The 15,431-nt window shown below is 57.0% G+C and overlaps 1 protein-coding gene across 1 annotated transcript in view; it reads right to left on the reverse strand.

Moving 5' to 3' along the window:
* The window catches only part of ALK (ALK receptor tyrosine kinase), a 634,712-nt gene that overhangs the window by 20,497 nt on the left and 598,784 nt on the right, over positions 1–15,431 (reverse strand). The window contains exons 13-22 of the mRNA XM_037146752.2: positions 14,636–14,786; positions 10,369–10,500; positions 9,470–9,614; positions 6,828–7,010; positions 5,492–5,590; positions 4,846–4,998; positions 3,773–3,877; positions 1,843–2,029; positions 1,059–1,149; positions 888–952 (exon numbers count right to left, since the gene is read on the reverse strand). Coding sequence (XP_037002647.2) covers positions 888–952; positions 1,059–1,149; positions 1,843–2,029; positions 3,773–3,877; positions 4,846–4,998; positions 5,492–5,590; positions 6,828–7,010; positions 9,470–9,614; positions 10,369–10,500; positions 14,636–14,786 — 1,311 coding nt within the window. The remainder of the gene's footprint in view (positions 1–887; positions 953–1,058; positions 1,150–1,842; positions 2,030–3,772; positions 3,878–4,845; positions 4,999–5,491; positions 5,591–6,827; positions 7,011–9,469; positions 9,615–10,368; positions 10,501–14,635; positions 14,787–15,431) is intronic.

A 15,431-nucleotide genomic window follows, 5' to 3' on the forward strand; every position in this document is an offset into this window, starting at 1 on the left:
CTCCTCCTGGAGGCCCGGGGACTTGGGTTTTCCTGTTAGTGTGATCCTGCTGGGACACCCAGGGCAGCAGGGCCCCGAATCTGCACACGGGCACACACATGCAGAGTTGGAATAGAATGGTTTTGCCAAGTAGTGCGATAGACGGATTTGTGCCTTCTTCATATAATCTTCTACTTTCCAAGTTTCATTCAATAATGTATTACATGTATAATCAGAAAAGAAACTATTTTCCAAGCAAGGCACAGAGCCCGCTGTTTGTCCTCCTGTGGCTCTGGACACCACCAGCCTGGACACCACGCACCGCCCCGCTTCCTTTCCTCTGCCACCGCCACCAAGGGGAGACCCCAGGCTGCCCCACTCTGCCAGGATGTACCAGGCTCCCCAGTGCCACAGGAGGCCGGAGCCCAGCCAGACCTCAAGGTCAAACCCGTGTGTCCTCCTTAAAGTGATCTATAGTCAGAGCCCTGGACACCGAGGTTCCAGTTAGGGGCCCCAGCACCACCCGCTGAGGGAAGCCGGGACCACTGCATGGACCGAGGTGGGGCAGCCTCCCCTCACGTTAGGGGCACGAGATGTGAGCTCGGGGACTGTCGGGAAAGGCCCCTGGAGGGAGATCACATCTTCCACGGCAAACACTAGCACGCTCTATGCTTAAGAAGAAGGGAAAGAGAATGGACTGCACAGGGGTGCTAGTTGAAGGCAGAGGGGTGTCAACTGAATGATTAGGTCGCTGAGATTTTTTTGAGATACCATGTGGGGCTGCTCCACCCTGGTAAGGTAGGTTAAGAATCTGGGGAAGCTCCAGCCAGAGAGGGAGAGGCATTCTGGTGACAGCTGTCAGCTGGGGCGGGGCTGGGGTGGGACATGGGGCGTCTCTGCGGGACTACCTGATGATCAGGGCCTCCATGAGGAAGTCCAGCTCGTCCTGCTCGGAGCACACCTCGGGCAGCGTCTGGCACAGAGGGGAGACGGCCGTGAGCGGTGGCAGTGAGCGCTGTCCACCTGCAGCCTGCAGAGACCGCTGGCCCCGGTCGGGTCCTCGAGGGAGCCCCTCTTACCTTTACAGCCACTTGCAGGGGGCTCGGGTCACTGGGCATTCCAGACACCTGACCTTCATACACCTCCCCAAATGCACCATGGCCCAGACCCCTGCACAACGGAGAAGGCACAATGAGGCCGAGGCAGGCTGGCCATGAGAAAGGGTTGTGCGCACCAAGTGGCTGCCCACGAGGGGCCGGGGGCCCGTGCACAGGAGTCGCACCCTCAACCTGGCTTTGCCACTCAATCCTGACTCTGTGGATTTATGTGAAAGCTGGCAAGAGGCGTGCCAACTCGGGATTCATGACAATGGTTGAACTTCCCTTCAAGGAAGACTTGAGTCTCTGACAGTGGCCAGGGACACAGGGGAGGCCAAGGCCTGGCCCTCACCCTGGAGGTGTGCACTCCTCGGGGCGGGAGGGACAGAACACTGCAGACACTTCGGCGGGGTACACTCAGTGAGGGGCAGACATGCACAGGGTGCTCTGGGGCTTGGAGGCAGCACTTTGCTCCATCAGGAGGAGGGAGGAGCCAGGACGGCTCAGGGAGGGGACACTTGTGTGGGTTTTGAGGAGAGTCCTGGTTCCTCCCATTGTGCAAACTCCCATCGAGCACACAGGGTGTTAAGTGATTAAGTATCCCCCAAATGGCCTTGAACATGACCCTGTATCCCTCTGGGGACCTCTGGAGGGTGGGGCTGGGCTGGCCTCCCGAGGCTAGAGGAATCCATGGTGCAGGGATGAAGTCCAGGCCCCCGGAACACAACGCAACGCCCCCTTCCCTGGAGGATGGCAGGGCACTCACCGAAGGAGGGTGATGTTTTTCCGAGGCACCTCCTTCAGGTCGCTGATGGAGGAGGTCTTGCCGGCAAAGCAGTAGTTGGGGTTGTAGTCCGTCATGATGGTTGAGGTGCGGAGCTTGCTCAGCTTGTACTCGGGGCTCTGCAGCTCCATCTGCATTGCCTGCAGCTCCTGGTGCTTCCGGCGGTACACTGCAGATGGGTGGAGGTCAGCTGAGTGTGGCCTGGACCAGGCAGCCCGGCTCTTGAAGCCCAGCACAGACCACCCCCTCCAGGAAGCCTTCCCGGATCTCCATCCCCTCCTCTGAGATCCAAACTCTTCCACCACACTTAGTAATGCTAACAAAATGATTATAGATGCGAAAGTACTTTTAATGAGAAGATTATTTAAAATAAATGTAAATATTAAAGTCATATAAATGGGAAAGATTTTACTGTGTCGTACGGGACAGAGACACATTAGTTCAGGTCCTCTGAGAAGCAGACCCAAGACAAGATTATGGAAAATGGCTCTGAGGGGGAGTGGGGAGGGAGCCAGCGGGGGGCTGGGGGAACCGTCAGACTGTGTTGAAAGTCTGGCCCCGAATGCAAGAGGGTGAGGGCTGAGCAAAACCCCTCAAAGGTGTCCCAGTCTCTAGGACCAGGCCTGCCTCCGTGTCTCTGTGGTGCCCGGCCTTTGTGGGGGGGGGGGCAGACATGGCAGCGGATGTGAGAGCATGGGGTGCGGGGGCGGGGATCTCCATCACTCCTGCTTCCTGTAGTTGGAGAACTGCCAGAGTGGACAGGGTGCTAAGCTGGCATCTAAACTGGTGCCTGAGGACCTGCACTCTAACGTCACCTTTGTTACTTACAGGCTGAGTGACACTGACCGGGTCATGTGATCTCTTGGGCTCCCAGCCTCCTCTGTAGGCAGGAAAAGTAACTCCTGCCCTGTCCCCTAAGCCCCCCTGCCCCCACTGCCTAGGGTTGTCTCAGTAAAATAAATTCACCAATATGAAATGGTTTCGAAAAATTCTAAAGAGCTCTACCATTGCAAGGGACCATTATCTCCGTTATTACACACGGGAGAGCTCTCTGTAGGCAAACTCCAGGGGAGGCAGCAGGAAACTGATTCCCAGGGAGAGTTCTGCCCTCAAAGCCCAGCCTCCCCGCTCCGGGCCAGGGCAAACGAGCCAGCTGCTGTGGTTCTGTTGCCTCCCCTCCTCGGTGAACTAAAATGTGGGAACTGCCTGGCATGTAGTGAGTGAGCAAAACGTGTTTGCTCTTAGCATCCCGGCCCTTTGAAGGATGCACCTGTGGGAATTACACGTGCTGCCATCTTCTTGGCCACCCCTGGAGTTCCTCTCCCCGGAGGAGGCTGGTCTGAAGGTGCAGCCTGGAGCCTTTCCCTCTGCCTTCCTTTACCTCCCTGCCCACCTGCCCTGGGCATTTCCAGAAGGAGGAGCCTGGTCACACGATGGGAGACCTACTGATGGCTCACCTTAGCTCAAAAACCAACTTTGCATTCTCTGCTTGGAGTAGGGAGGGGATGGGGGAGGAGTGAGGGCGGGGGTGGAGTGGGTGGGTGGGTGGGGGGGTTGAGGAGTTACAAACGGAAGGAGCCCAACTAGGAGAAGTGCCTGCTGAAGCCAGTGTCTGGTGGGAGCTGGAAGGGAAGTCTGGGGGCGGGGCTGAGCTTGAGCTAGGCCTCCACCTCTGCAGTGCTCCCCGCCCCCGCCACCTCCCAGAGGGCAGCCAGGGAATTATTTGTGGAGCTGAGGTTCAGGATCAGGGGGTCCTAGGGACCCACGGCTGTGCCGGGAACCTAAGCTGCCCCAGCTGCCACCCACATGGAGGGACACCTCAGGGTCCCTGGCAGAGCCCAAGGTGCTGCCCTGCTCTGCCACATCTGCCTTCCTGCCTCCCTGGGAGGCCCCAGGGCCGTGGCACACTCACCGATCATGATGCCAGAGAACGCCAGGACCAGGGCGGCCACGAGTGCCGAGGTCACAATGGAGAGGACCAGCGAGAGCGGCAGGTGGGGCTCTGGGGTGGGCGACACTGGAAGACAGGTCCCCCAAGACACCAGTGACCGTGCTGGCTCTCCTTTGAGCTGACCCGAGTCAGAGAGGCCCTCCCCGGCCAGGACAAAGGCCGCCTGCACCTCATGCCTGGAAACCTCGTCCACCCTTCCTTTCAGAGGACCCAGGGCATAAAGCAGGTGTGTCCCGGTTCCACAGTGGCTTCGGGTGAAGGAGGCACGGAACGGGCCTGGATATGCAATTCTGGACCTTAATCCAAAACACCCACGGCACGACGACAGGCTGAGGGTAAAAGGTGAGTCGGCTGCAGCTGAGGAAGAGATTCAGGGACTGTGGGCGGCAATGAACTGGGTCTGACCCAACAGCAGAGGGTGCCCCTCAGGGACACTCCGAGGCTGAGTTACCTCCTGGGGCCCCGGGAGGGAGCTCCCAGGTGCCACAGTGGCATTGACCCCACAGTGGAATCGTGTCTGGTCCAGACACTGCATTTCAGAAGGGACATTGGAAACACCTGCAGGCGTGGGGCACCAGCACGGAGAGGAGATGTTAGTTGTGTCCCACGGGAAGAACCGAAATTCCAGGGTCATTTAGCCTGCAGAAGACATGCAGGAGGAGGACACCCTTGACAGGCTGTTGCCAGGGGGACCCGTGCAGTGGGAGTTGGAAGGGACGGCCTGGAGGAAGCACACGCCTTCAAGTGTCTGGGTCCCTGGAACTCGGGGTGTCCCTGCGGAGGCGGAACGGCCCCTGGCTGTTGGTGTGAGGGTTCACGCCGAGTCAGGGGTGGGGCTAGGTGACTTCGGACTCCTTGGGGACCCACAGCCTGTCCCTCACACTCAGGCCTCTCTGCCTAGCTGTCAGAGCATTAGTGCTGGGGCAGACGACGGGGCGTGGGGCAGTCATGAAGTTTACAGAACTGCACCCCATGCCTCCAGAACTGTGGAAACCAGCGGTGGCTCAGTCTCAGGCCCCACCCCACCCCCTTACCAATGCAGGACACGCCGTCCTCAGCCAGCACCGTCCCGCGCTCACAGAAGCAGATGACCTTGTGGCTCTCGGGGTCCACGTGGCACTCGTCTACCTCACAGTGGCTGCAGTTCAGGTAATGCTTAATATTCACTTCCCCGTGGCCTTCCATCACTGTTGGCAAGGACAGAGGGTGAGCCTCGGCCGGGCCCTGGGGAGGCTGCCCCACACCCCACCCAGCCCCTACGCCTGTCTCCAGCCGGTCAGTGAGGGTTCTCTGGTCCCCATTCCCACATCCCACAGCCGCTGCGGCACGGCTCTGTGTGGGAAAGTCCTCCGTGCATCTGGAGAGTGGAGTTCGGAGGTGTGGGTGCATTGATGGAAGTGGGTAGGAGGGTCTGCATGCCTGGCCCTTAGGTTGGTTCAGCCCCTGTTACTGCCGTGTATTCTACAACCGGCCTGCTGGTCGGTCTTCTGCCTCTGTCCACATCAGACCACACCTCCTGACTCCCAGAAAACTGGGTGAGATGAGGACCCGGCAGCCTTGTCTGCCAGCGACCCACAGTCATGCCTTTGTGTCCTGGGCTCATGTCAGCAGTTCTGAGGTGGTAGCTGGGTGGAAGTGACCTGGCCTAAGGAAGTCGGTTCTGCACCTGGCAGAGGGTACCTTTCAAAGCTGGGGTATACAGGATGCCCAGGGGACTGATGAAGGACACCCCGTCCTCCCCGTCCATCTCAGGGTCATTATTTGAGGCTGCGTTGCCGCCTGTGGCAAACCAGAGAAGAGTTTAACGCAGAGGGGTGGGTGCCCAGTCTCAACACACGTGAGCATCAGCAGGTCATGCATTGGGGCCAGTGAGGCACCTGGGAGGGTGGGGTGATGGGAGGGAAAGGAGGCTCAGGGCACAGGGGCCGCACATGGGGCTTGGCTTGTAGACGGTGGGTGTGGGGCCCCTTTCCTCTCCAGGTCCAGGCCAGCTCCCATGGGGGAGTCCCCACTCTATTAGGGCCCCATAGGAAGCAGTGCATGTGAACGAGAGCTGGAAAAGTTCTAGTCTCTCCAGGCTGGTTAGCCCCATGGTGCTTCTGGGATTGGCCAGGGCAGTGGTATTGAGGAGTTGCTCCAGTGCCATTGGGTAGGGGCTGGGACATGGGGGAAGGGCCCCTGTGCCTTTAGATTCCTGTCCCTCCATTCAGCTGGGGCTGGATTATCTCTGGGCTCCCCCCTGGGCTCCGCCCACCCACCCAAGGCTTAGAAAAGAAGAGCATCTGGTTAATGCAAGCATCTTTCACAGCGTTAAGCAAAATACAGACAGAACATCACAGTGTGTGCATGCATTGTGTCCTAGTCTGTGGGGACAGTGGAGCCACCATTTCCCGGCCTCTCAGCTTCAGAATGCTCCTGTGCTCCACTCTAGCTTGGAGGAGACCCGGGGCCAGGGGCCAGGGGCCAGCTGCTTGCTGAAGGGCTGGGCTGGGCTGCCCGCAGTTGCCCTCTGGGGCAGCGCCCATCAACATAGTGAGTGGCGTTCTGAAGCTGGTGGGCTGGGGCAGGGAAAGGAGAGTGAGGAGTCCTGGAGGCTGGAAGCCACAAACCAGGCCCTTAAGGAGCTGGCTCGGCAGGGACGTGGGCCAGGCCATCCCAAGGGAAGCACGGGGTTGAGAAGCCTGGCCTCCAAGGTTCTCAAGCCAGCACGTCTTAGGGGTGGCTCGGAGAACAGTCCGAGAAGCCAAAGCCCCTTTGTCATCGACTTTGGGGCGATCAAGAACCACGTGGGATCTTGATGCTGTTGCTGTCGAAGCCTTGAGGCAGGGTGCTGGCTCACAAGCCAATACCCTGCCTCTGGCTGGTCCCCGGGCTGAGCGGAAGGCGTGCACGGTCACATCACAGTCCACACGGGGTGGCCAGGGGAGGGCAGGGGAGGGCAGGCGAGGGCGGGGAGGGGAGGTGCCTAGGACTAAGAGGGGAGGGGAGTGACACCTTGAACACAAATCATCTTTACCTATATATCCTCCGCCTCCTCCACCTGAGGAGCACCCCCCTCCACCCCCTCCGAAACCCCCTCTGGTCTCCCACCCCCACTTCTTCATGGCCTGGGGGCAGGAATGTCCTCCGGTGGCACCCTCCAGCAAAGATTTTCCAGACCAGAGCAAGGAAGTGTTATCATTCCAGCCACCTCCACCACCTGTGGGGAGAGACAGAGCAAACTCTAGTGAGGCTGCTGCCTAGGTCAAGTCAGCAGCTGGATCTGGCAAAGGAAGCTGGACACGGTGTGCTTTGAGGGGGCCCAGGAGCCCCGTCTTCAGTGGGGCCGGGGAGCTGCAGTCCGTAGCTGGAAGACCAGGAGTGTAAAGGGACCGCCTCAGCTACGGCAGTGTCCCGGTGGGCACACGCCTCGTACAGCTGCTCCCCGTCAGGCCTCTGGCTCGAGAGCCCTGTGAGCGCCTGGCCAGCGCTGGGGTCGGTGGGGGACAGGCAGCACGATGGCTCAGCTTGTTCCTCTGCCTTCCCTCCCCGTCTACCAGCTCCCGAAGTGCGGGGCCTTTGTTCCATCAGCTGCTTCCCACCTCAGCGAGCGCCAGGACCCACCAGAACCTGAGCAGACGACTGCCAAAGCCCTGCCAAGGCCAATGCAGAGATGCCCCTGCAGAATCCCGGGCTCGGCACCCGATAACCCAGCGGGCTTTAGTGTTTCCTGGGCAAGGACTTCCTCACCCTGAGCCTGTGACTTGGGGATAGAGACTTGCCTCAGCAGCAGGTCCAAGTTTGGACCAGAGGAGGTGGTGAGTGTGTGAAATGCTTCGTCAACCACCAAGCGCAGGGCTCAGCGGGCATCTGCAGGCAGGGCACATGGTGCAGAAGGCTCCACCCTCTGAAGCTCAGGCAGCATCGTGCCTGCCTGCTCCTAGGTACCCTGGTGGCAATGGCAAGCACTGGAGCTGTGCGTCCCAAGGCCTGGGGCGGCTTTGCACTCTTGCTATGGACAGCATGGGGGTGGAACGCCACTTTATCTGAAGGCCACAGGCTGACCCCGGGAAGTCTTTCCTGCTGGCTCTGGAGATTCCAGGACCTTCTCTCCCCCAGTCCTGTCTCACATGACATTGCAACCGGTGGCCTACCCCTAAAGACCCCAGAGTCCTTCTGGCTCCAGCACGTGATGGGCGGGGGACCTGGAGAAATAGCAGTTTGTGGGACTGCTGCAACCATAAGGGTTAACAAACCTGGGAGAGTCTTTTGGACCCAGAGGGGGCTACAGAGGGAGGTTGGGGTGTGTGTGCGTGTGGGGTGGGGGTGTGGATAGAGGTGACAGTTGTGCTACGACGAGGGTGCCAGTTTTTGGACAATGAAACCCAGGTCAGGAATGAGCGTGGGTCTAGCATGGGGACACACAGAGCCAATCGAGGCACCCAGGCAAGTCGTGGGGTCCCTTTGTCACCTTTGGAGGTTAGTTAGAGGGGTGCTTAGGTTTCAAGGGCTGGTCTGTCCCCTGCCAACCAGTGAGTGGCTGCTGGTGTCAGGTGGCAGAGGGAAGGCCCCTGCTCCCCTGGGGGACGAGAAGTGAGTTCTGGACGTGGGCACGCAGAGCCATGGGGCCTAGTCAGTGCATCGGGGTGAGCTGGGCCTGACCCCGTCCGCTGCCTTCCCCTGCCCCCACCCTCCACCCTTGCATTGTTTCTGCCCCCGGACTCCATCTGGCAGCCTTCAAGCAAATGTGTGGGAAAGAAAATAATGGACATAAAAATAAATCAACAACTTTAAAAAAAAATGGATTGAGCATGAAACAGTTCGGTCATGTTGAGAAAAAAATCTACTAACTTTCTGTGAGCCCGCTGACCCTTGTAAAACGGGAATAATAGCATCTTTCTGGAAAACCCTGCAGGACTGCTTTGAAGTGCATACGTACAGTAGATGTGGAAGTGTTTTTTAATTTATTAAATCTGCACCTCTGTAAGGAGCACTATAAATCTTGCTGGGGGTAATTCTTCACTGTCCACCCAGTAACAGTGTCTACTGTCTTCTATCCCTAGTCATCTCTTGATTAAAGAGAAAGTTTGAGTATTTGCTTTAATTAATCTCAAATGATAGATGCCTTCAAAAATCCTCCCTCACGCTGGTTGTGGAGAAAGTACAAAAGTGACGTGACTTTTCTCTCTAGGGGTGGCTGATTTTGGAAGAATCAGAGAATCCACACCCCCTGCCATGGCTGGCCCTCACTCACTGACCCCGGTTTCCAGACAGAGCTCCACCAGGGAGGGGCTGCGTGAGCAGGCTACCCTGGGCCTGGGGTCAGGACCCTGGGGGTCTAGAGGGCCTGACTCTGCCCAGCGTTCTCCCCCCATCTGCTCACCTCCAGGTGTATTTGGTAAAACCTGGGGAGGGCTGCCTGGCCCTCTGAATGCTTGGGGCCAGTCTCATTTTCTCAGTGACCTTCTGCAAATCCAACCCTGTGGTCAGCAAGGTGGGTTCTGCCACCCAAGGATGCTGCCTGCCCCCCCTCCCTTGGTGCCAGGACCTATCTCATACACCCCCCCCCGCCCTCTCAGGTACAGGTGATTGAGATGCCCGCAGGAGGACCCTGGCTGAACAGGAGCATGCACGGTCCAGGAGAACATTCTGGGAGAGCGCGGGTTCGCACCACTGTACCTGCAGCTCCGGAATAGCCGTTGAGTCCCAGAACCGAGGAGTTATTCTCTAGTCTCTCGGGGTGGAACGTGTCTGTCTTGGCCCCGTAGGCCCTGCCGCCACCGCCAGCTGCAATGATCAGGGGCACCGGCACGCCGTCCTTCATCTGGCCGAGAGACATTCAGAGGTTGGCTCACCGAGCTGCGCTTTCATTCTTGGGCCCCCAGTGCCCCGATTTAAATGTTTAAGGTGTCCGAGTGTTTGCTGGGCAGTGGGTGACATATTGCAGGCCTGAGGGCTTTGTTTGAACTTGCTCTACGACAGTCCAACAGCTTGTGCTCCACCCCTCCCCCACCCCCAGCTCCTGCTACAGTCGGGGCTCCATCAGAGAGGAAAACCACGCGTGGGCTCAGTCTTACAGGCTGCTTGCTACAGGCCCCTTTCCTGGAGCTTCACGGAGTTACCTCAGAGGTTTGGGTGCGGGGGGCAGAGCAGGCCCCTTGGCTCCCTCCTTCCTCTCCACTCTCAGAGGGGGGAGGAAGAGAGGTGGACAGGTGGCTCTGCCACCCCCCACCCAACCTCAAAGTTAAGCCCTCAGCGTCGCTGTCCCTGTGGGAGGACCTAGCGGGGAAGCCTCTGCCCTTAGCTTCCTGCCTGGCTGTGACAATGCCAGACAAGGCTCTTCAGGACACGGAGGGCAGAGGCGTGCATGCCGAATGGGGCCGGCACCGCAGCAGGAGCAGAGCCTGCCCCTTCTTGGATGGACAGGGCGCCCAGCACCCCTCTGGGCCTGGGCTTCCTCATCTCCAAGGGGCACGAAGTGGCATCTGGGTGCCAGGGCTGTTGTGCGGCTCCCCCCTCCCATGACACTCGGAAGTCACCGCCTTGGGGAGCTGGGGAGCCAAGGCGGTCCTCCTCACCTGAAATACGTAGGTGGCTCCGCCCCCTCCTCCACCCCCTCCTGCCCACTCGTGCACGCTCCTGTTCATGCGGATTTCTTCTTCGATCACATTGTTCTCTCCAACGCAGACTTTCTGGATTAACTGGTTTGTCTGTAGAAACAAAACAAGCACCTCAGGTTTGCATCCAAGCTTCTCTGCTTCCCAGCACAAAGATCTTCTACGTTTAAAGACAGGGCCTAGCCCTCAAATAGCTTACGGTTGAGTTGAGGAGAGCAAAAAATATACCCAGATAACTCTCACTCTGGGCAGTGTTAGAGGGGGACCACAAGGATGGCTGAGTTAGAAAATGCATGGGAAGCTGGAGGAGGGAAAGTGAGCCCTTGTTGCCAACGGGTAATCAGGGAAGACTGCCTGCAGGAGGATGCATTTACATGGGCTTTGAAGAATAAGGAGATTTAAAAAAAATTAAAGTACATTATATTAGTTTCAAATGTATAGCATAGTGATTTGACATTTATCTTAGGAAGTGATCACCACGTTGAGTCTAGTACCCATCTGTCACCATACAAAATTGTTATGGCATTTCGACTGTATCCCCCATGTTGAATACTATGCCTGACAGAGAGATTTTTAAACACAGAGAAGGAGAGAAAGTTAGGGCATCTGGGGGGAGAGCAGCGTGAACCCAGAGGTGAGTGGGGTATTTGGGGAAAAGCCAAGGAGTCTTTCTGGCTCAGAAAAGTCCATCTCAGGACAGAGAGGCGGTTCAGGAGGACCTGTAAGGGTCTTCTGGACTCTGAAGAGGGGCCTAAATGGGGAGATGGGCCTGGAGGGAGTGGGAGTGGGCGGAGGGCATTAAACGGGATGGCAGCAGGGGCCTTGGGGACAATCCCAGAAGGAGCAGGATGTCACTCTCTGGGCAGTGGGGAGCCATCAAGGTGCTCAGGGGAGTCGCAGTTCTGACGGATCACAGGAGAAACACCGGTGGGAGGCCAGACTCAGACTATTCCCAGCTCATCTTCCGCTAAGTCATTTATCTGTTTTGGGCAACTCATTCCCCCAGCTCATGTCCCATTTCTTGCCTCCAGAAACCCCTGGCATGGCCCTCAGTAGAGCTCACTGTGTCTGCCATTGAGAATGGCGTGAACCCTGGAATCAGCTGGACACCCCCAAACAACTGGGGTGGGGTGCTGGACCTCTCTGACCCACACGTGTGGAATGGCAACAAAGACACCGCAGGCTGTGGGTGGCAGAGGATGGTGTCCAGGGGAGTGTATTGCACGTGTTGGGGACTGAATGAACGGCTGCTGTTTTACTTAGATTCACGTCTGAGCCTGCACACGTGCTGGTGTGAGCCCAGGTCCCTGGGAGCCCCTGTGGATGTGGAAATGCCTGTGACAGATCCTGGTGTCCCTGAATAAAGGGGGCGGTGCTTCCAGAAGAGCCGTCTTGGTTTTGGCCACAGCAGCTAAAATGAGCTCTGCAAACGTCGGTCTGACCTCGGAGGAAGATGACTTTTCCTTTACTTAATAGAAAAAACATCGAATTTCCATGGAATGCTGCTGAGTAACCAGCCGGCGGATGTGGCAATTCATCTTTCCCACTCCTTACACTTCGGCACTCGGCGGGGGGGTAGGAGGGGAGGGGGGCAGCAATGAGCACTAAAGAAATCTCTGGATAAGTAGCTGAGATGCAGTTTGTTTTATGGCATTTTGGATTTAATGACGGAAATAATTTGATATTTTTAGAGCAGATTTGGTGTGGGTGGAAGGCTGTGAATTGTTATTGTGGAAAGCCGACACTTCTCCTGTGCATGTGAAGTGCTGTCCAGGGCTGGGGGTGGGGTGCGGCTGGGCGGTTGGGGGGCACTGCTGGAAGGGAACCCTGCTAACTGCTGTCTGAGGGGCACCAGGGGCATAGGCATGCTGGCCTGAGCCCTGGGTCAGGGGATGGAAATGTGGGCTGTCGGCTGGGCTGAGGGGAGCACAGAGTACGGGGCCCAGTCCGGCTGATTGACAGGCTCTGCCAGATGTTTGCTGAGCCACATGGGCCCAGACCCCTCACCTTTCTGGGCCCCGTACCCTCCTCTGTAAATCAGGGGGCTGCCCACTCTGAACCACTGGTGCCAGGGCGTTGTGTCCCCTCAAGTCCTGCTCTCTTTCTTCCTCTCCTCTGCCACCAGCTCTGGGGCCTCTGGCCCTCAGGGATGCCTTCCTGTGAACAGCATCCTCAGGTAGCTGGAGATGGCAGCCCTTGGGCTGGACAATGGCCTTCGTGTAACTAGAGCCCAGACCTGTGCTCACCCCCTGCTGCCCCTGCCAGGGTGTCTCCTTTAAACTGGATGGGGGTTGGGGGGGGGGGGGGGGGGGGAAGGGAGGTTCTTAGAGTCCATTTAGTCTTCCAGAGCACCCTATCTAGACACCATTTTGGAAAATTCAAGATTGAGGTAGTGCCTGTAAACAGTCTTTTTTTCTCCTTCTCCCAGTGACTCCTGGGGGTTGGAGGTGGGGAGCAACAGGGAAGACCAGCTCCTCGCCCCAAGCCCATGCTATGCCTGGTCTGACCAGCAGAGGGGGCCGCCCTCGGTCCCTGCCTGAGAATTGACTTTTGAACTCTCCCTTCTCATCCAAGTTTGAGAGCAAGGAGGTTGATTAATGAAATGATAAAGTGCAGCAACCCAGAGGAACAAGTAGATTATAATTGAATTTTTTTAGAAAAAGGATGTGGTCCTGGGAAAAGACATAACTGATTACAATCTAATCAAGTAAAAGTTCCTTGCGAAAGTCAATGCAATCTTTCTGCTTAGATGAAAGAATTACATTAGTACTCAATAAATACCTGTGGAAATTACAGCAGCCTGCAATTTAATGACTTAATATATTATATCAGGTTGAAAAGTCCTGATTATAGTTGCTAAATAAAAGTGGGAGTCCAGCCATTTCTCACCCACAAGGTTGTACCTGCGAAGCGTACTCCTGTTGCTTTGTTCTAACCCCCGAACACGGCAGAGGCGGGGGAGGCTCTGCTTTGCTTCCAGCCCAGCGTGTAGCTCTTAGAAGCCCTGAGTTATTTTGTGGAATTGGATTGCTTTCTCAGTGGCCCTTGCCCCCACACCTGTGCCCCAAGGCTACCCTCAGGCGGAAGCTGTACTTCAAGTGAGGGTGGGGTTTGGCCCAAAGGGAGACACGCCCATGGGGCACTGAGCTCCTGTCTGGACACCCAGCACTACCAGGGCCTGCCCCTCCTGAACGCAGGCAAGAAGCAGACGGCTGGGTGCTGGGAGCTGGCACGGCTGCCACTTGCTTAGTCTTCACTTCTCATTCTCCTGGTAACGTCAGACCCCCACCGGCTTCCCCTGGCTCCTGCTGCTGGGGCTCCCCCACGTGTGGCTGCTGGAGCTGCCCGGCGTGTGGCAGCTGGACCCCTGGAAGCGGGGGCAGAAATCAGAATGACTGGCTGTCTCTGGGGCTGCAGAGAAGGGCAAACCAGCTTGTCAAGTGGTGGGCTGTACGTGGAGAAGAAAAGGCTATAAAAACCAAGGCCCCGGCAAAAACAGGAGCCCAAGTCCCTATTCTGTGCTGTGTCATAAGTGACTCTGACCAAGTCCCTTCGCCTCTGTGGCCTCTGTTTTCCCATCTGTAAAAATGGGACAAGTGGATTGCATGGTCTTTCAGCCCTGATCTGTGCTCTACAGTCTTAATCACACAAATAATAAATAATATACAAGCACATTCCTTTTCCAACCACACCAGAACTTACTGATGCATAAAGCACCTCGGCTGTAGTGCCCTCACCAGAAACCACTGCTGCCATCTGTATCTTTCGGAACTTTTTCTATGCAGTTATAGACGTAAAGGTGCCTAAGAGCTGAACAAGAAATGGTTAGGCTGGTATCTGTCTGTTTGTACTAATACAAAGACAGTGGTGTCCTAGCAAGAAAGTCTGGGAAGTACTGTAGCTTCAGCTTGCACTTCTGATAGAAGGAGCAGCCATGTGCTCACTCAAATGCAATTCGGTTCTTCATTTCAAGGGCCACTTGTGAAACCTGTGCCTCAGCCTCAGTCCCTGTGGGGCTGTGAAACTCCAGCAGCCACACCACTGGCTTCTCCTGCACCCAGATGGTCTTGGAGAAGAAGGGGCACTTGCAGGCAGGACAGGGGGAGAGCCCTGCCATCTTTGAATGTGAGCTCCTGGAGGAGTGTGTTGGGCATTGGCGCCCTCTGCAGGGCCTTCCAGGGTCCTGGGTGGACATGGAGGTCGAGACCCCCCTGCTCTGAGCACTTACGCTGGGGCAGGCATCTTCCCCCTGCTGCCCGACCAGGATGTACAGCGTGTCGCCCTTCTCCAGGTTGAAGATGCCCAGCACAGACACGCCGTGGGACCGCATCATGGTGTTCCTCCCGCCTTTCCCGCCGGCGGCTCCATAGCCCGAGATGCTGCGATGGGACAAAGCACATGAGCTTCAGCCATGGGATGGGGGCTAACTCCCTTCCCGCCAGCCTGGAAGCTACAAGTGGGCCAGTGCACCCCAAATTGGTCCCCAGGGTTCTCCCCTGCATCTGGCCCCTCTCCCCACAGTCAGGAGAGGACAGCTGAGTCTGGAGAGGGACAGGGAATTGCCTCACAGGCAGAGACTGGAAGGTAAAAGAACTGGAACGGGGTGAAGGAAGAGTGAGGGGGGAAGGGCGGGAGGAGAGAGAGAGAGACACGGGGAGGACAGGGCGAGTCTGTGCTAATGCAGGGCACTGAGGTGAGCGAGCTCTGAATACTTGGGGCGTCCCCATTATGGACTTATCTCTCTGTCCGGAACCAAGGGACCCACGTGACCTTAGACAAGTAACTTAGCATCCCTGTTCCACACCCGTACAATGGGGATAATAAGAGAATCCACCTTCTAGCCCCTGTGTGTTGCCAGGATTGAAGGAATTGAGACATAAAGTCTTAGAATTGCACTTGCCACATAATAAGCACTCAAATGTGTTACTAGTATTGCTATTATTATTATCGTTATTATTGGTGGGATCGGCAGGAACGACTTTGTAGGCAGTTTTAAAGTCTCCCCTCGGGGGTCTAGACACACA

Source organism: Artibeus jamaicensis, unplaced genomic scaffold, assembly GCF_021234435.1.
Source record: "Artibeus jamaicensis isolate MK-2021 breed Jamaican fruit bat unplaced genomic scaffold, CSHL_Jam_final contig_465, whole genome shotgun sequence".
NCBI lineage: Eukaryota > Metazoa > Chordata > Mammalia > Chiroptera > Phyllostomidae > Artibeus > Artibeus jamaicensis.